General features: G+C 67.0%; 2 protein-coding genes across 2 annotated transcripts in view; both read left to right on the top strand.

Moving 5' to 3' along the window:
• CHLRE_15g641150v5 (uncharacterized protein) overlaps positions 1-16741 on the top strand; it is a 25536-nt gene extending 8795 nt beyond the window's left edge. Inside the window, exons 10-22 of the mRNA XM_043070660.1 lie at positions 253-373; positions 630-744; positions 891-953; positions 1153-2290; positions 2488-2806; positions 3208-3279; positions 3543-8967; positions 9197-9459; positions 9675-11162; positions 11354-11688; positions 11944-15234; positions 15468-15810; positions 16057-16741. Of these exons, the coding sequence (XP_042916518.1) occupies positions 253-373; positions 630-744; positions 891-953; positions 1153-2290; positions 2488-2806; positions 3208-3279; positions 3543-8967; positions 9197-9459; positions 9675-11162; positions 11354-11688; positions 11944-15234; positions 15468-15810; positions 16057-16437 (13354 nt within the window). The 3' untranslated portion in view covers positions 16438-16741. The remainder of the gene's footprint in view (positions 1-252; positions 374-629; positions 745-890; positions 954-1152; positions 2291-2487; positions 2807-3207; positions 3280-3542; positions 8968-9196; positions 9460-9674; positions 11163-11353; positions 11689-11943; positions 15235-15467; positions 15811-16056) is intronic.
• Positions 16742-18289: 1548 nt separating this feature from the next.
• CHLRE_15g641100v5 (uncharacterized protein) overlaps positions 18290-24290 on the top strand; it is a 17045-nt gene continuing 11044 nt past the window's right edge. The window contains exons 1-9 of the mRNA XM_043070659.1: positions 18290-18926; positions 19289-19373; positions 20224-20357; positions 21164-21425; positions 21793-21891; positions 22052-22101; positions 22305-22485; positions 22774-23768; positions 24224-24290. The exon at positions 24224-24290 is cut by the window's right edge and continues 65 nt beyond it. Of these exons, the coding sequence (XP_042916517.1) occupies positions 18783-18926; positions 19289-19373; positions 20224-20357; positions 21164-21425; positions 21793-21891; positions 22052-22101; positions 22305-22485; positions 22774-23768; positions 24224-24290 (2017 nt within the window). The 5' untranslated portion in view covers positions 18290-18782. The remainder of the gene's footprint in view (positions 18927-19288; positions 19374-20223; positions 20358-21163; positions 21426-21792; positions 21892-22051; positions 22102-22304; positions 22486-22773; positions 23769-24223) is intronic.

The following is a 24290-nucleotide window of genomic DNA, read 5'->3' as shown; positions in this document are numbered from 1 at the left end:
CCACAAATTGCTTTGCTCGTTCGATATCCTGGCGCGCGCGTTGTTGCATTTCCAATCACGGCACCTACCGCAGCCGTGGCTTGGCCGTTTCGCTCCACACTGCTTCCTCCGCCCCCTACCTGTTTGTTTGCCAACCTGTCACCCACACCCGGCCCTTCCCATAAAGGCCTAAAGGCCTGAACCTAATCCGCTCCCCAACCCTCTCCAGTCTCCATAAACCCACACCTGCCTACCTGCCCTCATCAACTGCAGCGGCCGCGCCGGCTTCGGCACCGCCGCCGCACGCACCGTGTGTCGCCAGCTGGGCTACACGGGCGCAGTGGCGGGCGGCGAGTACTACACCGCGGGCGGCGGCGTGGGACCCATCCACCTGGTGGGGATGTTTGGGAGGGAGGGGAAGGGCGTGTGTGTGTGTGTGTGTGTGTGTGTGTGTGTGTGTGTGTGTGTGTGTGTGTGTGTGTGTGTGTGTGTGTGTGTGTGTGTTAAAGAGCACAAGGAAAACGTTGCGCAAAGACAGTGTATGCTGTATGTATGTGTGTGTGTGCTTGTGTGTGTGTATCGGTGGAGGTCCCTACCTTAACCCCTCTTGCCCCCTTGCCTCCTCCCCCTCTTCCTCCACCCCACCCCAGCTGCTCATTGAGAGCGACCCCGCGCGCGCCGCCCGACTAGACCAGTGCCGCAACACGGGGTGGGGCAACGCCACCGGGTGCACACACCCCGAGGACGTGGGCGTCAACTGCGAGGGTGCGTGGTGGTCGCTTGCTGAGAACTCGTGTGGGCGTGTGTGTTTGGCTGCGTGTGCACAAGGGCGGATGTGGCAGCATGGTTGGCTGCTGGGTTGGACACATCAACAAACGCACACGCCCTCATATCTCCAAACACACACGCAGTGGTCTACCCGCCGCCCATGCCGCCCGCCGCGCCGCCGCCGCTGCCGCCATCACCCCCGCCCCGTGAGTCAATGCGGGGCCACTTTAGTTATCGTCCCAGTGAGCGGGCATGTTCGCATGTGTGTATGGGGACCTTCAGACTCTGGAACATTGCAGTTCGGTTTTGCCAAGACATACCGAATCGATGTAAAAGAAAGCCTGGGCGCTCGGTTGCAAACAAATGTGCCCCCGCGCCGCCCACTCACCCACTCACCCACCCCAGGGCCGCCTCCCCCGCCGCCACCCCCGCCGCCGCCCTCGCCGCCGCCGCCGCCCTTCCCGCCGCCGCCGCCGCCGCTGCAGTTGCCCGCATGGAGCCACAGCTGCCGTGTCGAGCTTCGCGGCACCTACTCGGCAGGGGCTGCAGCTGCAGCTGCTACAGCCCCCGGCGGCGGCGGCGGCGGCGGCACTGGCGGCGGGAGTGACAGTGTCAGTGGCGGCGGGCCTCGCCGGCGGCTGCGGCAAAAGGAGGCTGAGCGCGAAAGCATCATGGGCAGTAGTGACGGTGTCGGCAGTAGCAAAGGGGAGGAGGCAGGGGCAGGGGCGGCAGTAGCAGCAGGGGTGGAGGACGTGCTTGCTACTGCCAACGAAGCCGCTGCTGGGCTGGCGCTGCAGGCACGGCACGCGCTTGAGGAAGCTGTAGCAGCAGCGGAGGACGCGCCGCCGGATGACTTGCGGCTCTTCAGCCCACCGCCGCCGCGGCCGCCGCCGCCACGCGCGCCGCCGTCGCCGCCCGCGCCGCCGGACATCCCGGTGTTTGCGTTTGAGGCGGCTTACGTGGAGTGCTGGCCCGCGGGCGGCAGTAGCAGCGGCGGCAGTGGCAGCGGCAGTAGCAGCGGCAGTAGCAGTGGTGACGATGTGGCTGTGCGTGTGGGAAGCCTGCTGATGCAGTACTTGGTGCCGGGCCCCGGAGTGATCCTGATCGACGCGGGAGCGGAGGCAGCAGCTGCTGCTGCTACTGCCGCTGGTGTGGATGCTACTGCCGGCGGCGGTGACAGCAGCGGTGACAGCGGCTGGGGGCTGGAGTTCGTGTCGGGGGATGTCAGCGGCGGCGTGTCAGGCGCGGTCGTGTCACACCTGCGACTTTTAGACACGCTCGTTTCAGACCTGCCGCTCTCCCCCACCGGGCCCCTGCTCGCCACCTCCGGAATTGACTTCGTGTCACTCGCCAACGTCACCCTACGAAACCTGGCCGGCCGCCCGCCGCCGCCTTCGTCCAGCGGCAGTAGCAGTGGCGGCGGCAGTAGCAGTAGCAGTGGCAGTAGCAGCAGGGAGGTGCACGGCCCGGTTCACCTGCAGGAAGTTACGGGGGCTGCAGTCAGTGGGTTGCGGTGCGAGGGCGTCACTGACGCCTGGGGCTGGTGAGTGGCGGGTGGGGTGGGGTGGGGTGGGGTGGGGTGCGGACATGTTGTGTCGTGGTGCCGTGCTCTTAGTTTGGCTGTAGTGTTCTGGGGTTTGTGTGTGCGCCGCTTGGGACTACTCAATGCTGTGATGGGCAGTTTCGACATATCTGACAATCATTGCAAATCACCCTATTTTGCTTTTTCCCTGACCACAGGTCCTGCGTTCTGTTCAGCTACGGCTCTGATTTCAGCAAGAGCAGTAGCAGCGGCGGCGGCAGCAGTAGCAGCCTCACGGGCGGCGCAGGCATGCTGTCGGTCCGTGGCTCGATCGTGCGTGGCAATTCGGTCGTGGCCCCCCACTCCCTCCTCCCCGACTACGTCGCTTTCACCGCCGCCGCTACTGCCGCCACCGCTGCTACTGCCGCCGCTACTGCATCCGCCTCAGCAGCTGGCGTGGCGGTGGCGGCCGCGGCGGCGCCGACGGGGTACGGTGCGCTGGTGGTTCGTGGCACGAGGGCGCTTGGGGTGCTGCAGGTGAGGACGTGGAGTGGGGGAAGGGAGGGAGAGTTAACAGAGCATGGGAGAGGGAGGAGGATGAGAGGAGGGTAGTGAGGGAGGAGGAACAGATTGGGGGAGAGGGAGTGGAGAGGGAGGGAGGGAGGGCGGAGAGGGAGGGTTGCAAGGATGTTTGGAAAAGCGGTACAGGATGCACTGAAGACTGCAGAGGGAGGAAAAGGGAGTGGGGGAGGGAGGGAGGGCGGAGGGGGAGGGAGGGAGGGAGGGAGAGGGAGGCAGAGGACTGGGCAGTTGGGCAGCTTGCAGCTGCATCGGGCTTGGACCGTCCCAAGCACACACGCCCTCCGACGTGCCCCCACGCCCCATGCCAAAAACACACCCACACCACGTGCCGCCCACCCACATGCCGTACACACCAGGTCGAGGACAGTTACTTCGAACGCAACATCGGCGGCAATGGCGCGGCGGTGTGCGCCACACAGGTCGCAATCGTGAGTGGCTAATGCCTCCCTGTGGCTGCTGTGGTTTTGGCTCAGAGTCTTTGTTTCTTTGCGTTTTCGGGTTTATCGGAACGGTTTCTGTTTCCTTTGCCAGGGCAGGGGCAGGGGTCAACTAGCACGTGAGGGGACACCTACACACCGTGAAATGCAGCCCAAACACACACGCGCGACGCCGTAGTGCCCTGCCCACACGTCGTGCATGTCCGCCTCCCCTCTGTTCAACCCCACCCCCCACCCACCCATCCCCCAATCAGAGCCTGGCCATCCTCCGTGGCGTGAACGCAACTGCCAACGCCGCACGCCACGGCGCCGCCCTCTTTAGCGACTCCCGATTAGGCGACTTAGTCATTGACGGCGCCAGCACCCTAACCGCCAACAGCGCAGCCGCCAACGGGGGCGCGATCGCCGCTGCCGCCGGTGCCGCCAGCGTCCTGCTCGACGGCGGTGCGGCCTTTTTAGGCAACGTGGCCGGAGGCGCAGGCGGCGGAATATTCATTGGCGGCGACGTGGCCCGCGCGTTGGTGTTGCGTGGCGGAGCGGCGGTGCGTGGCGGCAAGGCTGGCGGCGGCGGCGGCGGGATTTATGTGGACGGTGTGGTTGGCAGCGGCGTGACGCTGGCCGGCGGCGCCGCCATTGACGGTAATATGGCCATCGGCGGCGACGGCGGAGGACTGGCTGTAGCTGGCGGCGCCAGCAGTGGCGGCAGTAGCAGCAGCATTGGCGGCAGCGGGCTACGGCTGGCGGGTGGCAGTAGCATCTCGAACAACGAGGCCCGCGCTGGCGGCGGTGGCGGCGTGTGGGCGGCGGGCGTAGTTGCCGGCGTCAGTTTGGCGGGCGCGGGCACGCGTGTCGCGGGAAACGTGGCGGCGGGTGCCGGCGGCGGGCTGCGTTTGGGCGCAATGCCACGAGGCGGCGGCGCCCTCACCCTCAGTGGCGGCGCCGCGCTGGAGGACAACACAGCCGGGAGCGTTGGCGGCGGCGGCGTCTGGATCGGCAGTAGCATCGCGTCGATCGTGCTTACCGGCACCGGCAGTAGCAGTGGCAGTAGCAGTGGCAATAGCAGTGGCAGTAGCAGTGGCAGTAGCAGTGGTGCCAACGGCACAAACACGCGCCTCTCCGGCAACCAGGCCCTGGCCGGCGGCGGCGGCGGCATCTGGGTCGGCGGCGCGCTGGGCGAGCTGCTGCTGTCCGCCGGCGCCGCCGCTGACGGCAACGCCGCCGCCACCGGAGATGGCGGCGCCGTCGCCGTCGGCGGCGCGTTGGGCACGTTGTCGCTGCTCGGCGGCGGCACCAGCATGTCTGGGAACGCGGCGGCGCGAGGCAGCGGCGGCGGCGTCGCCGCCGCCGGCGCCGTCGGCGCCGTCAGCCTACAGCAGGGCGCGGCGGCGGCGGGGAATGTGGCGGGCGCGGACGGAGGCTTTCTGTTCGCGCCCGGCGTCCTGGGCAGCCTGAGTCTGTCGGGTCGAAGCCGGCTAGAGGGCAACACGGCGGCGGCGGCGGGCGGCGCGGTGGCGGCGTTTGCCGTGGCGGGCGGTGTGGCGCTGTCGGGCGGAAGCGTGGCGTCCGGCAATGTGGCCGGCTGGCGCCCGGCCCCTGCTACTGCCGGCAGCAGCACCGGCGCTGGCAGTAGCAGTAGCAGCGGTGGCACGGGCAGTAGCAGCGGCACGGGCAGTAGCGCCGGCAGCAGCAGCGGGCGAGGCGGCTTTCTGGCTGTCACTACCGACGTGGCGGGCGGCGTAACGCTCGACGTCGGCAGCCGGCTCTTCAACAACTCGGCCCTTGGGCGCCGCGGCGGCGCCGTCGGCGGCGCCATTGCCGTACAGGGCCGTTTGAGCCTTCTAGCTCTTGACGGGCCCGGGTCCCTGATCGCCGCTAACCAGGCGGGAGGGCACGGCGGCGCGATCTGGGTCGGTGGCGTGCTGGAGCGGCTGAGCATCACTGGCAGTAGCAGCAGTGGCAGTAGCAGCGCCGGCAATGGCAGTAGCGGCCCCGGCAGTAGCAGCAGCGCGGCGACGGGGATGGTGGGGAACGTGGCCGAGGACGGCGACGGCGGCGCCATTGCGGCCGGCTGCATCAGTGAGGTGGCAGTGGTGGGGCCGGGCGCGGTCCTGGCGAGGAACGCAGCGGCCCGCCACGGCGGCTGGGCGGCCGTCGGCGGCTGGCCGGCGGCGGCGGCGCCGTCGGCGCTTGCGCCTGGCGTGTCGCAGTGGCGATTCGCTGACGGCGCGAGCTTGGAGAGCAACGTCGCGGCGGCTGGAGATGGCGGGTTTCTGAGCGCACGCGGCGTCGGTCCTCCAGATGCGGCGACGTCGGCCGCCGCCGCCGCGGCGGCGCCGTTTTGGGCGGTGCTTTTTGAGTCCGTGTCGCTGTCAGGCAACATGGCGGGCGGGAGTGGGGGTGCTTGGGCACTGACGACGGCGGCGGCGGCGCCATTGCAGCAGCGGGCGGCAGCAGCGGCGGCGGCGGCGGCGGCGGTGGCGGAAGCTATGACGGGACGTGTCGCACCGCTGCTGCTGGTGTTTCAGAATGCCTCGGTGGAAAGCAACACGGCGGCTGGTGGCGGCAGTGTGGTTGGCGGCGGCGGCGGCGGCGGCGGCGGAGCAATCTTCGTGGACTGGAGCATGACCTCGCTGAGTAGCAGCGGCGACGGCGACGGCGCGAGTGTGTCTGTTAGCGACTGTCTGGTGTGGCTGGAGGGCGGGACGCTGCGAAACAACTCCGTGACTGCTGCTGCATTCGTAGCCGCGGCCGGTGGCAAAGCAGGTGACGTCGGCGGCGGCGGCAGTGGCGGCGGCGGCGGCGGCGGCGGCAGTGGCGGCGGCGGCAGTGGCGGCGGCGGCGTGTTGCGGCTGGTCGGCTGCGGCGCTCACATGACAGACGTCGCAGCCCGCGGCAACACCGTGCCGGCGACCGGGAACGGCGGTGCCGTGTCGCACACCTATCGTGCATCCGCCGCCGCCGTTGCGGCGGCGCTGCGTGCGGCGATGGCGGCTGCTGACGGCGGCGCACCGGCAGTAGCAGGGAGCAGCGACGGCGGCAGCGGCAGTAGCAGCAGCAGCAGCTGGTCAAGCCCACCGCTATTCCCCTCCGGCTACGCGCCTTGGGCCCTTGCTACAGCCAGCCTGCCCAAGCTCTCCGCCTCTGCACAAAACAGCTGCGGCAGTAGCAGCACCAGGGACAGCGACGACGGCAACGCGACGCAGTCCGCCACGTCAGCTGCTGCTGGCGACGCAGCGGCGCTCTGCCCCTCGCTGCCACGTCAGCCGCCGGGAGCTGCGGGCGTGGCGGCGCCGGCGGCGCAGCTGCTGGCGGCGTTGGACGCGGCCCGTGCTTTAGCCCTCAGCAGTGGCAGTGGTAGTAGCGGCAGTAGCAGCGACGACAGCGCGCTTGTGGATGCCTTGGTGGCGGCTGCGGCTGGGCCGGGCGGCTTCACCGCATGCGGCACTTGCTTCGCCGGCAATGTGGCGGCGGCGGCGAGCGGCCGCGGCGGCGCCGTCGCCTTGAGCCATCGCCTGCCCTCCGCCGCCGACCTGCTGCCGCTTGCTGAGTCTCTCATCAAGAGCGGTGGCGGCAATGCCAGCACGGGAGCAGCAGCGATAGCAGTGTCAACTGCCGTGGCCAGCGCCGCGGCGCGGCTGCTGCGGGGCGGCGGCGGCGTGGCAGCGGCGGCGGGCGCGATGACTTATGCGCTCCAGGGCTGCGTTCTGACTGGCAATGCCGCGGGCTTGGGTGGCGGCGCGCTTAGCTTCGAAGCGGAGGATGACACAACGGCGTCGCCGCCAGAGCCGCCGCCGCAGCCGCCAGCAGGGCCGCCGCCAGGGCTGCTGCTGCCTAGTGCTAGCGGCACCAGCCGTCGTCTGGTAGAGACGATGGCGGCGGCGGCGGCGGCGGAAGCAGCAACATCAACAGCACCAACAATAGCAGCAGCAGTTGGGCTGTTGCACGTGGCGGAGTCGGATGTGTTTGGCAACACTGTTGGCGTGGGGTCTCTGCTGGCAGCATGGTCGCCGCGGGGGTCATTCCTATTGCCGCCAGACGGGTCAGCTGTACCCTGCGGCGGCGGCTTGGCAATCTCTGGCGGCGGCGCCAGTGCCAGCGTGACGCAATCCACATTCACATCCAACGCAGCAACCGCGCCGACTTACAACAACAACAGCAACGGCATGGCCTCACCCTCGGCCGCTCGTGGTGGCGCCGTATGCGTGCGCGGCGGCGCCGCCGCCGCATTCCTTGCCACCGCCTTCCACGCAAACGTCGCGTACGGCGACGGGGGCTCGTTATACGGCGGCGGATGCGGGTTTCTTTCGCTGTCTGGCGGCTGTAGCATCCGCTCGTCTGTCAGTGGTGGTGGCGGCTACGGCGGCGGCTTGGCTGTGGTGGGCGGCTGTAGCAGGGGCCTGAGGCTGCAGGGGCTGTTGCTCGCCAACAACAGCGCCGCCTCTGGTGGTGGGTTGTTTGTGTCCGGTGGCGGCAGTAGCAGTAGCGTGACAGGCGATATTAGCAGCGGCAGTAGCAGTAGCAGTAGCAGCGGAGGCGTGATGGTGCTTGCCGAGTCCGTAACGCTGTGGAACAACACCGCAATGGGGTGGCGTACAGCTGCGGCTACTGCCACCACTGCCGCTGCTACTGCGGCCACAGCTGCTATGGCTACTACCGGCGGGCAGCAGGAGGCGGCGGCGTGGCGGCGGCAGCACGCGGGCCGCGGCGGCGGCGCGTTCCTCGGGGAACGTGCGGCGGTGGTCTTCAGCGGAGGCAGTGGCGGCGGCGTCGAGGCCGCGGCCCTGCTGCTTGGCGGCGGCAACACTGCTACAGCCGCCGGAGCTGACATTGCCAGCCTACAGACGTGCGCCCTTGCCCCAGCAGCCTCCCCAGCAGCAACAGCGCAGTCCTCGCAACCCGGCGCGTCCCCAGCGGGCATCATTGACAGCGACGTTGTAGTAGGCGGCGGTGGCGACTGGGCGCAGACCTGGCGGGCGCTCGCAGACACCACCGCGCGTGGCTGCTGGCCCCTAGTGCTCCACAACACCCGGCTACGCCTCCTGGCCACCGGCAGTAGCAGCGGCAGTAGCAGCAGCGGCAGTAGCAGTAGCAGCAATGACACGGCTGTCAAGCCGCTGTGGATGGCCGACCCTGACGCCGCCGCCCTTCGCGTGGGCTGCAGCAGCAGTAGCGCCAGCAGTGGCAGTAGCAGCAACGGGACGGCAGTAGCCGCGGGATCCACTGATGCGGCGGCAGCAGCCGCCCTTGCCGCGCGGGAGCAGCTCGATGCGGCAGTAGCAGCTGTCGTGCTGCGGAGCCTGACGCCGCAATCGCCCGCCGCCCTGGCGGCGCAGCTGGCCACGTGCCTGCTGCTACAGCCGCAGCTGGACGGCGGCGGCGGCTTGGACCCCCTGAGTGCGGCAGTAGCGCTCGGCCTGTTCAGCCCCGGCGCCAGTCCATCGGCGGTGCGGCTGCGGCTGCTACTGCCGCTGGCGACCTACGACCGCAGCAGCCGGGCGGTGCAGCAGGTGTTGCTACAGCCGTCCGCGGCAGCCACAGGCGGCAGTAGCAGTGGCGGTGGCAGCGGCAGTAGCAGGCGCAGTGCGGCGGCGGCTGCGTCGGTGCTGCTGCTTTCCACTTCGGAGCCCTTCAGTCTTGGGGCGGAGCTGGTGTCCGTGTCATTGGGGCGGCGGGTGACGGGTGAGTGAGAAAGGGGTTTGGCTAGGTAGGGTTCGTGTGGATGTGGTTCGTAAGGACTGGGTTCGTAAGGACTGGGTTCGCAAGGGCTTGGTTCGTGTGGGCGTGGTGTAAGGATGCATCAGGCCGGGGTAGCGAGCCAGTGGTGATGAGACATGCTCAATGTTGCACTGCTGGCAGGGCTTGTGTCGATGCAATCCGCACGATTCCATTCACGAACCTCTGCTTGCAGGCCACGGTCCCGTCACTGTCACCCTGAGCGTCGGCCCTGCCTCCCTGGCGCGGCTGCTACAGCCGACAGCAGCAGCCGGCGGCGGCAGTAGCAGCGCCACAGCCGCATCGGCGGCAGTAGCAAGCACCACTGCCAGTGCTACAGCCGACATGGTGAACGGCGTGGCGCGCTGGAGCGGGCTGCGGCTGGCGGGCTGGCCGGGGTCGGGCTACAGCCTCACGCTGCGTGCTACTGCCGCCGCTGCAGAGCCGGGCGCCGCAGAGGTGGGGCCGCGGGGGCCGACGTATGCGGGGGTTCGGGTGTGTGTGGCAGGGGAGCGCAAGGAAGAAAGAGTGTTTGACTGGGTGCGTCAGACCTCAGCACTCAAGCCCCACACGCCCTACACGCTCCGCACGCCACCCCAGCTAATGACACAAATGACTCACTTGTCACGAGATACACACACGCTCGCGATGTGTCTTCCCCGTCTTCACCACAGGTGCTGGTCACGGTCCTCAACGTGCCATTTGCCATCGACACCTGCACCCCAGGCGAGGTGCCCGTGCCGGCAGTGCTGCGGGTGGTGCCGATGCCCCCGTTAGCGGCTGCTGGGGCCGGGACCGGGGCCGCCCTTGCGGCGCCCACAGCGCCCCCGCCACCTCCTCCAGTGTCGCGAGAAGCAGCCACCACCCGCACAACCGCCACCAGCGCTCAGGCCCCGACCTCGCCACACCTGGTGTGTGTGCCCTGCGCCGCCGGCAGCTACTCCCGCTGGCCCGACCCCCGCTCCAACACCGCCGATGCCGCGGCGGCCTTTGCCGCCGACGCCACTTTCGCTTCCAACGCAACCGCCAGCAGCAGCACTAGCATTAGCAGCATCGGCGGCGCCGCCTGCCTGCCCTGCCCCCGTAACGCCTACTGTGGCGGCGGTGCGGTGCTGACGCCCCGCCGTGGATTCTGGCACACGGACCCTGGATCCAACATCATGCGGCCCTGTCCGAATCCAGCTGCCTGCGGATCCGCGCCGCTGGTCTCGCTTGGATCCGGATTCTGCCGGCTGGCGGCGGCGCTTGAGCTCCAGGCGGGGAGCGGGGGGCTCGGGGGCGGCGGAGTGGCAGGGGTAAGCGAAGAGGCTGTCAGTGGTGTGTTAGTGGCGTGCCAGGCGGCATGGTACGCCTCGCGCCCGCCCGGGGCTGCGGTGCTACAGCTATACCGGGCCGGCCTGGACGCCAGCAGTGGCAGTAGCAGCACCAGTGGTGCCAGCAGTGGCAGTAGCAGCACCAGCACCAACACCACCGCTACTTTGGCGGCTGCGGCAGCAGCCGCGGCGGCGGCGGCGGCTGGGGTCCCAGTCGGTGCGAGCAGTGATGCGCAGTACACGCCTGCGGACGTGTCAGCGGCAGCAGACGCCGCTTGTGTCGCCGCACCGCCGACGACGGCGCTGGAGGGGCTGTGCTTTCTCTCCCTCCCGCCGCCTGCCGCTGCAAGCTCTATTTCTGCCACCACCACCACCACCACCACCACCACCACCACCACCACCACCACCACCACTTCCATACCTAACGCAACCAGCACCAACACCAATACCAACACCAGCACCGGTCAGCTGCCCCCATCCCAGCAGTCGCAGCCACAGCCACAGCAGCCACGGCCGCCATCGCAGCAGCAGCTGCAGCGGCTGAGCTACGGCGCCCGGCAGTGTGGCGAGGGCTATGCCGGCCCGCTGTGCGCCGCCTGCGCCCCGGGCTTCTGGGCAGCTCCCGGATTCGCCTGCCTGCCCTGCAACACAGCCGCCGCGGCCGCCGTGGGGCTGTTGGGGTTCGTGCTCACGTGCGGCCTCATCCTGGGGCTGGCGGCGGCGGTGCTGGCAGAGGCCGGGGCGGAGGTGGTGGAGGAGGGGGAGGAGGCGGAGGAGGGGGAGGAGGCGGAGGGGGAGGGCCGTGGCCGGCAGGGTGGTGCGGGAGGGAGCCTCACGGACACGCTCGTGGTGAGTGCCACACACGTGCACACAGCCTCGGGGTGTATATGAGCATGCCTGCCTGGAAGGTGTGGGATGTGGAATCTCGGCGCTGCCAGCTTCTGCTGTACCTAGTCCTTCCCACCCGCGTTGCTGCCTGCACCCATACGGCTCGCATCCCCACGCTAGTAACGCTCGCACACATCACCACACACACACAGGCACTGGTCACGCAGCTGCAATGGCTGGTCATCGTCACTCGCCTCAACCTGACCAGCAGTAGCAGCAGCAACAGCTACAGCCATGGCAGTATCAGCAGTAGCAGTAGCAGCGGCTGGCCCGCCTCAGTGCGCGGTCTGCACACCGCCGCCGCCATCCTGACCGGCGCAGGCGGCCTGGCGGCGGCGGGCTTCCCCTCCTGTCTGCTACCAGCCGGCGGCGGCGGCGGCAGCGGCGGCGGCGGTCCAGAGGCACAGGCGCAGGCACGGCTGCTGAACGCCTGGGTGGCGCCGCTGGCGGCGGCGGCGACGTGTCTGGTCCTGTGGGCGTCTGTCAGGTGGGGTTGTGGTGGAATGTGGGGATGAGGGGGTGCGGCGGCCAGGGATGTGCAGGCGAAATGGGCAGCTCTAGTCCGGGTCGCGGCAGCTGCGCGCACCTCCTGGAAACAATGGATCCAGCCTGTCTTGTCAAATAAAACGACTTGACAGCGTGCTGTGTCCTAACACACACACACACACACACACACACTCACACACACATACACACATATACACACACACACACACACACACACACACACACACACACACAGGCTGCTGAGTGGCTGTGGTGATGACGGTGACGATGGCGACAGCGAGGATGCCGACGACGGCTGCCGCCGCTGCTGGCCTGGGGCCGGGGCCGCTGACCGCAGCCGCCGCCCTGCTGCGGACTCCTTGAGGCCACTCGTGTTCAGTGATGTGGTGGTGAACAGTCGCAAGCCGGTTCCGCAGGAGACAGCGGTCGGCTACTCAGCGGCAGGATCAGAACTAGCAGCAGCAGGAGGAGGACAAGGAGGACAAGGGGCATCGTCTGGAGGAGGCGGTGATGATGCAGGAGGTGACATCCTGGCGGGCGCGGCGGCGGCAGCGAGGGAGGCAGAGGCTGTGGCGTCGCCGCCGCGCCTGTCGCCCTTCCAACGACTTGCAGCCGCGATTTCGATTGTCGGGCCCAAGGCCGGCGGCGGCAGGCCGGCAGGCGGCAGGGCCGGGAGCCTACCTGGCAGCGGTGTGACAATGCTCGGGCCCGGCGCCGTCGGCACTGTGGGTGGGGGCGAGAGGTCGAGCGCGCCCGCCGCGTTGCAAGGCGCCGCGACGGCGACGGGGGTGGCCGCAGATTTGTTCAGGCGCGCGCGCGGCCGGCACCAGGAGAGGCGCAGCCACGTCAGCAGCAGGCGGGGTGGTGGCGGCGGCTTTGGGGCGGCCGGCAGCCGTACGGGCAGCAGCGGTGGGTCCGGTTCTGAAGGCGGCGGCGGCGGCAGGGCCAGCCCCCGGCTTGTTTACCTAGACGACTTCCCTCGCCGCCGCCAGCAGCAGCTGCAAATGCAGCAGCAGCAGCAGCAGCAAATGCAGCAGCAGCAGGAGATTGAGGAGGTGGGGCCGCCGCCGCACCTGGCTGACACGGCCGCGGCGGGAGCAGCAGTGGCGGCGGGTAGCGCGCCGTTTGCAGCCGGTGGGGACGGCTGGGATGGCGAGGCCGACGGCAGGCTAGGCATGGACAGCAGCGGCGGCAACAGCTTTCACGGCTTGGCCGGTGGTGAGCGCCGCACCGCGCCCGCACGTGTGTACGGCGCCGCGGCCGCGCTGTACGCCAACCGCCCTCCACTGCGCCGCCGCGTTACCCTGCGAAGCAGCGGCGGCGGAGGCAGTGGCGGCGGCAGTGGCAGCGGCGGCGGTGGGAGCCGCGTTAGTAATGGCGGCGCCGGCGGCGGGGCGGACGCAGCGGTTGTTGTTGGTGGCAGCACCATTGCCACCGCCAGCGTCAGCGGCAGGAGCAGCGGCATTGACACACCCGGCAGCGTAACCCCGGCTGACGAGGAGCAGGAGGAGGCCGCTGCCGTTGCCGCTGATGGTGCTGCTGGTGCTGTTGGTACTGGTGCTGGTGCCGCAAGCGCCGCGGGTCGGATTGGCATCCGGCCGCACCCGCCGCCGCCTTTCTACGCCGCTGCCGCGCCAAGTGCCGGAGGCGGCGGCCGAGGTGGACAGGGCGCCGGTCTTGGTGGCGGTGGCGGAATGCGCCCGAGCCTGGGCCGGCCCATGCAGCGCCGCAGCCAACAACTGCCGCCGCTGCCCACACACGCCCAGTCAGCTGTAGCCGCCGCTGCTGCAGCCACGGCTGCAGCCGCTGCCAAAGCCACTGCTGCAGCCACTGCTGCAGCCGCTGCTGCAGCTCCCAATAGCGGCTGGGCGGGGCCCGGGCCGCGTGTCGAAGGCGGGCTGGGGCCCGGGCCGCTGGGTGAGGCGACCGTGACGGAGGAGGGCGGGGCGCAGGAGAGGGAGGAGGAGGAAGACGCGGTGGGAGGCGGGCTGTGGGAGCGCCACACCTACAGCGGCGGACGCGGCAGTGACGGCACGCGTGCGGCGCTTACCGCCGCCCGCAGTGCTCGTGCCAGCTTTGGTGGAGGCGGCGTCGGTGGCGGCGGCGTTGGTGGCGGCGGAGGTTCCAGGGTTGGTGGCGCCAGCTTTCTTACTCGCGGCTTCAGCCTCCGAATGTTCGGTGGCGGAGGCGGAGGTGGTGGGGGGGTTGAGGGAGGAGGCGGTGGCGGCGACCGGCCCTCGGGTGGTCGTACCACCGCCACCACCTCCTCCTCCGGCCGCCTGCTCAGCAGCTTTGGCACCCTCACCAGCTCCCTCTCGGGCGCCTTCGGTGGCGTATCGCCGCCTCCCGACAAGCCGATCCTCGTGCGCCCGCGCAGTGGCCCTCTCAGCGGTGCCACAGCCGGTGCTACAGCCGGTGCCGCTACTGCTACAGCCGCTACAGCTGCAGGCGCCAAGCCGCCGCTGCTGCGCTCGCTGCACGGCCTGCCGCCGGGCAGCAGGGCCCTCGGCTCCGCCACCAATGCGGCGTTTCCCGCTGGCGGGCAACATTGGGACCGTCATGGCGGCGGCGGCGGCAGCGGCGGCGGCGCCGCGGCAAAACGTGGCTCCGTGTCAGCATCCGGAGCCGTGCCGGGCGTGGGCGGCGGCTGGGGCGGCGGCGTCGCCGGGGCAGGGGGCGGGTGGGCGGGAGAGGGTGGCAGCGTTGGCGGCTGGGGGGAGGAGGGTCGGAGCTTCCGCGTGTCGCCAAACACAGGCACGCCTGCCAACCGCCAGGCCGCGTACCTCATGCAGCGTTACGGATCCAACAGCACGCTGCGAGATCCGGTGCCGGAGGTCGACGACGGCGATGGCGACGGTGATGCAGTTGGGCTTGCCGCCGCCGCCGCCGCCAGAACCGCCAAGGGCTCCAGGGGCCGTGATGGCGGCGGCGGCGGCGGTGGCGGTTGGCTGACGCGGCTGAGGCTGCTGGCGGCGGCCTGGCGGCGCAACCGGCTGACTGACACGGACGGTGGTGACGCAGGTGGCCAGCAGCAGCAGCAGCCGGCGGCTGTAGCGGCAGTAGCAGCAGTATCAGCCACGCCCCCGCCGCCGCTGCGGCTGCAGCTGCTGGCGGTTGGTCTGGCGGCGGGTCAGGTGCTGCTGCCGGTGCTGGCGTGGGCGTCGTTGTCTGTGTTTGCATGCGTGGATCTGAACCTGGATCCGGATCTGGATCCAGATACGGAACTGGCTGGCTCTGTCGTTCCCAGTGGCAGTAGCAGTGGCGGCGGCGGCGGCGGCGGCGGCGACCCGCGCTGGCAGTTGGACCTAGGCACCACCTGCTTCAGCGGCTCGCCCCACGGGTCGCTGGACACGCCGCTGGGCGCCCTGGGGCTGTCGGTGTTCTGTGCCGCGCCGCCGGCGCTGTGCTTGGCGGCGGCGGCGGCTGTGCTGAGCAGCAGGGGCCGGAGGGAAGGCGGGGGCGGCGGCGGCGGCGGCTACAGCAGTGCCCAAGCGCTGCTGTGGTCGTGGCTGTGCCGGCGCTTCAGGTGCGGTGGAGAAGAGCAGAGCCGATGGGGTTGGGTCGGGAGAGGGATTAGGGAGGAGGCATGGTAGTGTTCAGTGGCAAGGTCGCATTGCCGTCTATGGTTCGGGGCATTGCAAGTGACGACCGTCCCCCGCCCCGTTTTCTACGTGCATCCCAAGCACAAGACCCCAACGTGCACCCCCAAAACAACCCCGCCCAACCGCCACCCCCACTGACTCCCCCATTCCTTTCCAGGCGGCCCCACTCGGCGTTGTGGCACGCTGCCTCCCAGCTGCAGCTGCTGTTGCTGCTGGCAGTCGACGTTTACGGAGCAGCCTGGCCGCTACAGCCCGCTGCTACTGCCGCCACTGCCAAAGCCCTGTCAAGCGGCAGTAGCAGCAGCAGCAGCGGCATCAGCACGGCGGTGCTACAGCCGGCGGTGATGGCTGTAGCGCTCACGTCCATTGGGGTGCTTGAGCTGGTGTGTGCGCCGCTGGCGGGGCGGGCGCTGGCGCTGCTGCGGGCCGCAGGGCTGGGCGTGCTGGCGGCGACGGCGGCGCTGGCGGCGTTGCTCACGAGCGGCGCGGGCATTGACGAGGTGCGGGGATGGGGCTGAGGCTGGGGCTGTGTGTTTGACGAGGATGTGTGGGTAGATGTTTGACGAGGATGTGTGGGTACACGGGCATGGACAAGTGTTGTTAAGGGGCGTGGGTCGGCCGCAAACCCCCCGGACGGACCAGCGCCGACCCACGTAAGCACCTAACCCACCGCCGCCCCTTGAACCGCGCCGCCGCCCGCCTGACCCGCACCTCGCACCTCCTCCCTACCCTGCTGTTGCCTGCAGGCGGCTCGTGAGGCGGTGGGTGGTGTCATCGTGGCCCTGAATGCGGCGATGCTGACTGCCATGTGTGTGGCGGCGTGTCGCCGGGGGCTAGCGCTGCTGGTGCGACTGCGGCGGCGTGCGGCTGCTGCTGCGGGCTTCGGTGTTGGCGGAGGTGGTGGGCAGGAGGGTGGCGAGCTGAAAGGCGTGGGGCCGGGCAGGAGCGGTTGCGGCGGCTGGCTGGTTTGCTGGGGCCAGCAACAAGGGAGGCGGGGTCCACATCAGCAGCAGTGGCGGCGCGGCAGCTGGCGGCACAACGCGGTGGCGCCTCACCTCCACGGCAGGGGTGGGCGGGGCGGAGGCGAAGGCGGAGGAGGAGGAGGGAGTGGGGAGGAGGAGCCGTGAGGAATGCTATGTGCCGAGGGTGTGGTGGTGCTTTTGATACGGTAAGAGAGGCATAGGAAGGAGGTCGCGAGGATGGGCTGCTGCAATGGCGACATTGCAACACTTTCACCAGCGGGGACTTCAAGTGGTGCGTGGATCGATGGTGGGTCCGTGCCCCAGGCACGCAAGCAAGCAACTGGGGCGCGGGACGAAGCACATGTGTGTGTGTGAGAGAGAGATACGCCCCATCCGTTTAAGCGCCCACAGCAGCTGCAGGCGCCGAAGGGACACAAAGCACGCACAATATGGTAATTAAAATGCAATAGCAGGAAGTGTTGTTAGGGCGTTCATGTTTCATGCCAGCAGCTCGCCCCAGTCAGGGTGACTGAGAAGCGCAATTCAGCCCGAGCCCAAACACCCAGCCCCAGGCCAATCTGCCTCCACTTCAACCCCACTCACCCACCCGCGCCGCGCCCCACCACGATCACCATCATCACCACCTCTCCCAAACACAGAAATGTAAGCTAGTGTGAATGCAAATGCAAGACGCCGCCGAGTGCTCCAGGCTAGCAAGAATGCGTGGCAAGCACCGTACACAGCTCACCGTCCCCATAAACGGGAAGGAATGGGGCTTGGCTTGTGCCCCCTCGCCCCTGTCACGTTGCCGCCGGGCCTGCTGCGCGGGCCGAAATACACCAACAGCAACCCAAGGCTTGCATCTTCCAGGGATAGGCGAGAAGGGCCTTAAGCACGTTCTCGCCCACGTCATCCGGGGCCCAAAAATGCCTAGTATTCAGCGTTTGGGGGGGCTCCGCCCCTCCCAAGACCTCGCCCAGAAAGGGGTACTTGGCGAGATTCGGGGCCATTGGAAGCTCCACGTGGCGAGAATGAACCCCAGGAAATGCCCAATCTTTCTTGCCCGTGGGGGGGGGGTTAGAACGCTCAGAATCTGGGCATCACCTGGTACAGTGAGATGCATGATTTGCACGTACATGCTTTATTTGTGTATTTGTGTGTTTGTGTGCTTTAATCTTGTAGCCACGGACGTGGCCACGGACATGTGCGGACAGCCGCGGTGGTTGGATCTTCGGGAAGCGGAGTGCGCATGCGCTGGCCAACACCCATGCAGGTAGCCGCAGGTAGGACCCATGGCGAATTTGGGGGAGGGGGGTTGTCTGCAACCATCGGCCATACTGGGCCACGGTAACGCCTCGAAACACGGGCTCGCAGATCGGCGCTGGGTGACGCGCATTCCCTAATCAGGGGCCTCCTCCTGCCCCGGCGCATCAGCGCCAACTGGCTCGCAGACCGGCTTCTAGAAAGCAGGATAGCTCTCGCGGGGAAACCATCAGAACCCGCCGCACCAGCGTCCTCACCCGTAGAGCAGCGACCTAGGAAGGCCGAGATGGCGCTCTTTCGGGGAAGTTCGGCACAAGTATGTTCAGTGCCTACACAGGTAACGGAGCCGAACCGTTCCTGATGGGTTTCGATCTTGCGACCTTGATGTGACTCCGGCACCCAACTCCGGCATCGTGGCGCAAGACCACCCGCGTACAAAGCCCACGGGCGGGCTGGCTCAGCCCGAACCCGCACACGACGCAGCGACACGCTCACAGCACGCGCGGCCCGCACTGCACCGAAGGCCTGCCCAAGTAATGGGCGTGCCCGTAATGGGGTCCTACAGAGAAGCATGAAGGATTGAAGGCCCGATTCGGAGAGGATTCGGCTTGTCCAGTGCCCACGCTTATGTTTTCTGCTAACGGAGTGCCGCCTTTTCGCGCGTCGCTCGGTCACGGATCCGACACTTCTGTTCGTACCCCACACCCCCCTGCGCGCTCATCTGTAAATTTACAGAGGTGGCGAAACGGGGCAAATCGACGCGAAATTGAGCCGAAACCCTGCAGAGCGGACGTCACTTTGCGACTTCCTGGTGCGAAGCTGCACCTCAATCCAAAGGTCGTCGCTGTGGATCGAGCTCGCATTTTGGCGCTTTATACAAGTATTTCACGACCTAGCAATTAGCACATGTGACTGGTTGTGACTGACCCCGAACTCAACAATGGGGATAGAGGAACTTTCGCAAAAATTAGGACGCAGGACCGCTACTGTTGACTATTAGAGTTCTGTGATATGTAGACTCTTACTGTATGGCTTCTTCAGCGCGGGCTTGGGCTTGGGCTCGAGAAGACTGCACGTATTGCAAGCAAGCCATACAACTTGCTACTTCTTGCGTGATTCTGTGCTCCTGCCTACTGGTTACCTCTTCATATGCGTATCTGGAGGTCGAGGTGGACAGCGGTCGCGCATTCGCGACCGCGGTCACCAACCTGAACGTGACCAGTATAACTTTTGTCGCGGACATATTTATGCACGAGAGCGACTGGGGTGACATTGTTCCCGCCAATTCAACGCCGTTCGAGCGGACGACCAACTTGACACTACAGTCAACCCCAGACAACATCGCGCGGAGGGACTACTACGCGTTCAACGGCGGCTATGTTAAAGACAAGGTGAGTCTCAGTTGAGCCGGAACAGCTGTGGTTGCTCGGTGGGTGGGAAGACGGCGCCTGGGAGACCAGGGGGGCCCGGGGATGGGGTGATACAGCCAGCGTGGGCACGCGTGTGTCTCTCAGGGTCTCTCACATGTCTCTGGCATGTGGCCCACACCCCCCATCACCCGCGCCAACGCGTTGACTTCCACGCGGTGACGCGGTCGGTCACACTCCATGCCTCAACGTCAGCGATGTGCTCCCGCTCCTTTCGCCGCGTGCTGTGCCTCGCACCCTAAACCGCCCTCCTTGGCATTCGCACCGCCCATTTTGCAATGCATGCCCTCATCCATTTTTCCTTGCTTGCTTGGCTGCCGCAACAGGTTAAGCTAGGCCCGGGCGTGGTGATTACGATATTGGGCATCGTGCTCACACACTACCGAGATGGCTTGGTGTCTACTGCGCCAGGTGCGTGTGAGCGCTAAGGCGGCTAGCTGGGGATGCAGGGGGCTCTGGGGTGTGTGGCCGTGGCTGGGGGGCTGCGGGCTGCGGGCTGTGGGAGTGTGATAGGACAGGGTTTAGGCAGGTTGGCGAGGTCCCGTAGGGTGCAGCTGATGCCCATATCCCAAGCAGACGGCAGACAGTGCGGGCTGCGGGCTGTGGGAGATACTGGTATGCAGGGTGCGGCAGGGGGTTGTGGGGAGGGGCTTAGCCAGGCAGGGGGGTAGCCAGGCAGGGGGCTGTGGGCAGGGGGCTGTGGGGAGGGGGTTGTGGGGAGGGGGTTAGCCAGGCAAGGGGCTGTGGGGAGGGGGTTGTGGGGAGGGGGTTGTGGGGATTGGTTAGCCAGGCAGCTGTGTGGCAGCTCCGGGCCTCCGGACGTACGTGCGTGCTGGCCTGTCAAGCGAATGCCCGGGATGGCGGCAGGGACGGTCTTACCAGGTAGGGAAGTCATTGTAGTGGGTCAGGACCACCGCACTGCCCAATCATTGTAGCGGGTCAGGACCACCGCAAATCTTTCTTGTGGTTGTGAGGACGCATTGTTCACACACGATACGTGGAACCCCGAGCCCGCACCCGATGTGCGCACCCGACACGCATGCACGCACGCACGCACGCACGCACACACACGCACACACACAAACACACACACACATACACACACATATATGATATACACACACGCACACACACACACACACACACACACACACACACACACACACACACACACACACACACACACACACACACACACACACACACACACACACACACACACACACACACACACACACACACACACACACGGCCAACACAGGCATGGACCTGTTTGCCAAGTCCGACCCGCCGGTCGCGTCAGCACTGGCTGCCAACCTCCAGACGCCGCTGATTGTTATGATCGACGCGGCGCTCAACCAGCCGCTGTGCTTCCCGGAGGACACCTCCAAGCAGGTACGGCAGCAGTACGGCAGCAGTACGGCAGTAGAAGGGCGGGAGAGGCAGGAGGGCCGTATGGGCGGCGGGGCTGCCGTACGGCAGGGCGTGTGCGGGGGCAATGCACGGGGTGGGTGGGGTTGGGTGGGTGGGTGGGTGGGTGGGTGGGGGAATACCAGCCCAAACTAAACCAAAACCAACGAAAACGAGGGGAGTGCAGGCAGGGGGGGGGGGGGTTGGGGGGGAAATGTGCGGGACCTGTGCGGACAGGCACGGCAGGTGGCATTACGCGTGCCATGGTAGCCGCCAGCAGACAGGCAGACAGGCAGGCAGGCGGGCAGGTGTCACGGAGGCTTCTGGAGGAGGCCAGCCGTTGACGTAACAGCGGCAGGAGGGGCGGAAGTGATTGGGTGTCAACGGGATGCATTGCGGGAGACCAACGGACAGCCACAGCCATGATACACGTACGGGCACACATTGACTGGCCAGCCACGCGGCCCGCCCCGCAACCACGTGCCCTACAACCACGCGCCCTACAACCTCACAACGCCAGATACGTGGGCTTGCAACGCAGTAAACCCAGGGGGCAGGCAGGAGGCTTGTGACGGAGGCCAGCGGACAACGACAACGCACAATCACTTGTCGACTCACCCGCGGCATGCCTCACCTTCGCCCACCCCATCTCACCTCCCTGTGACACCAAAGCCCAACCTCCCGCCGAATGTACCTGGCTACAACTTCGCTCGTGCCTATTTAATTATATATGCAACCCCCCAACGACTTCACTTCTAAATTAAATAAATGAATGTAACCCCCTCATGCAGAGTATCGCGACTGTTCCACGTCCTTCCAACTTCCCCGGGCCCCAGCTCTACAACGTCTTCAAACCCCAGACCGGCTGCATCCCAGTGGGCGGCAGCGGCCCCGGCACCGCGCCTGGCGGCGACCTTTCGGCTACCACCGCCGCCGTCGCCGCCGCCGACCTTTCGCCTCCCGCTGCTACTGCCAAGGCTACTGCCGGGAGGGTGCCGTGGTTGCAGCGGTGCTGGGCGGTGCGGCGTGAGTATGTGGACATTGCCACGACAGGTGCGCGTGTGTGTGTGTGTGTGTGGGGTGTGTGTGTGTGGGGGGGGGTGTGTGTGTGTTGGGAAGCGTGCTTGATTGTGATGGCACTTCGGTTGCGTTTGCATGTGCGCTTGTTAAGAACGCGCGGTACGGGAAAGGAAGGTGTGTGGGTTCGGTCCCGTTCGGTGCGTGCAATTTGGTGAGGCATTTCCAGCAGGTTTACCCCGCCCGCGCACGCACCCACACCCCACCCCACCGGCTTGAGTAGTCTTGCATGGATTCCCACCCACACCCACACCCCACCGCATCGGCACGCGCAACACCACACCTGCTGTCTGCTTCGCTGCACTTCTCTGTACCAATCCTTGCAACCCCATCACGTTTGCAGGCGCCATCTTCGGACCCTCGGGACGCCCCGAGCGCACCTACTACTGGACCTGGGCACTGAAAGTGGATGTGTTGTGTGACGCAATCGCCAGCCCCGAATGTGAGCGAGCTCGCGGAATTTCCTTCTTTGCTTCTTGCAATTTTGCTTTTTTGCTCCTGGTTAACTTAACTATTTATTTTGTCTCGACGTTCTATGGAGGCTTACTGCAGTTTTGGAATTAAGAATAAGTTGCTCGATCATCTCGATATTTAAATAACAGGCGTGGCACAGCTGGGGCCGCTGGGGTGCTACCAGTCCACCCTGTTCCAGGTAGGTTCGTGTGTGCGTGTGTGTGCGTGTGTGTGTGCGTGTGCGTGTGTGTATGTGTGTGTGTGTGTGTGTGTGTGTGTGTGTGTGCGTGTATGCGTGTGCGTGTGCGTGTGTGGGTTTGTGTGCGTGCGCATGCGCATGCCTGTGCGTGTGCGTGTGCTCAAACCCTATAACCCACCACGTTTACTACCCACCACATGCAGGCCTCTCAGCCGCGGGGCCCGGCCGCCACCCCGCCGCAGCCCCAGCCAGCAGTAGCAGGGCTCCCGAGCGGTGGTGTTGGAGGCGGCAGTAGCAACAGCAGCGGCAGCGGCAGTAGCAACAGCAGTAGCAATGGCACGGCGGCCCTGGTGGGCGAGGTGGTGGGGGCCGTGCTTGGCGCAGGTGAGTGTGTGTGTGTGTGTGTGTGTGTGTGTGTGTGTGTGTGTGTGTGTGTGTGTGTGTGTGTGTGTGTGTGTGTGTGTGTGTGTGTGTGTGTGTGTGTGTGTGTATCCACTCCCTCTCCCTGCTAAAAATTAACCACATCACATCAAAGTAGTGTCTGCGTGGCCTATTCACAAATGCGACACGTGTGTGTGTGCGCGCGCGGGCGGCCTCTCTCTGTCTCCACTCCCCCTTGAACCAATGACCCGATAGCCGATAACCGATCCAACACCCCTGCCGCCTCCACAGCATGCGTAACGGCCATTGTAGCGGGAGGCGCAGTACTCCTGTACCGCCGCCGCCGGCGCAACGGTGCGAACGGCGGCGCCGCCGGTGACGGCGGCGGCGGCGGCGGCGGCGGGTCTGGCCGGTCGCTGCCGAAGACTGACTCGATCAGCAGTAGCGCTGGGGCCGTCACCGCAAGCCTGCTGGGACCCGGCGGCAGTAGCATGTGCGTGCCGTCAGAGCAGCGACGGCTGCTACAGCCGCTGCAGGCGGCGGCGGCGGATGAGGGTGGAGGGGTTATGTCAGTGATGCCAGGCGGCGGCGGCGGCGGCGGCGGCGGCGGCGGAGTCGCCAGGAAAAGTGCCGGGCCGCCGCCTATGCGCGGCGGCGGCGCCGCCGCCAGCGGTGCTGCCGGCGAGGGCCCGTCCCCGGCGGCGGCGGCGGCGGCGGCGCTCATTCACATGGACAATGATGGCGAAACAGATGGACGAGATGCGGGTACGGCGGCGGCGGCGACAGCGGCGGCGGGTGCGGCGGCGGCTGCACTGGCAGGGGTGCGGCCGGCCCTGACAGCAGCGGCGGTGGATGCGGAGGCGGAGGCGGAGGCGAAGGCTGCTACAGCCGGGCACGCACACGAGCGCGACTTTTTCGCCGACGTGCCCGTCACGCCTATGATGCCCCACCGACCTGACGTGTTGCTGCTACAGCCGGCTACAGCCGCCTTCGGGCCCGCGGCTGCTACAGCCGGCACCACGCGCGCCGCCAACGCTGGCTGGGGCTCTGGGGCTTTGCCTGTCGTGGGGCCGGGCCCGGGTTTGTGCCCGGGGCTGCTGGGGTTGGTGCCGGGGCAGCAGCAGCAGCAGCCGCGGCGTCGGGGCAGCGAGGCAGCAGCTACTGCTGGGGGTGGGGGTGGTGGGGGTGGACATGTTAGTGCTGCTGCCGCTGCTGCCGCTGCTGCTGCCGCTGCTGCTGGTGGTGCTGTGGAGGGCGAGGGTGTCGACGGCTCGAGCGCCATGGAGGTGAGAGAGGCTGCGGGGGCAGCACAGCAGCAGCGGGGTGCCAGCGGGGGTGCCAGCGGGGGTTACACGGCTCGGCGAACGGTGGACGGTAGGCGATTGATACAAACGAAAAACTTCGGTAGGACGGTAGACGGTAGGCATCCTTGGGGGGACAGCAATCGTTACTGCCGATGTCGACCAGGTCCCGGCACCAGCTCCAGCGGGGGGCCGGGGTTTGAGCGGCAAGATATCGTGTGTTAGTCCGTCTGCAGAGCAGCAATGCGAATGGAGAGAAGCACTGGACAGAAGCCCCAACATGTGTTACTTAACCTAATAAACCCCATGAAGGAGTTTGGCATGGAGTTGCGGTATCCGAATCCCTACCCATACTCACCTACGACCATGTGTGTGTGTCGTACGCTGTGTACGTGTGTGTGCACGTGTGTGTGCACGTGTGTGTGCACGTGTGTCGCCAGGTCATTCTGGAGCCGCCCGGCGGCGGTGGTCACGTCAGCCAAACAGGCGGCGGCGGCGGCGGTGGCG

This window comes from Chlamydomonas reinhardtii, chromosome 15, assembly GCF_000002595.2.
Source record: "Chlamydomonas reinhardtii strain CC-503 cw92 mt+ chromosome 15, whole genome shotgun sequence".
In the NCBI taxonomy this organism is placed as follows: domain Eukaryota; kingdom Viridiplantae; phylum Chlorophyta; class Chlorophyceae; order Chlamydomonadales; family Chlamydomonadaceae; genus Chlamydomonas; species Chlamydomonas reinhardtii.
Note: the sequence above shows the minus strand (reverse complement) of the source record. Positions and strands in the feature narration are given on the sequence as shown.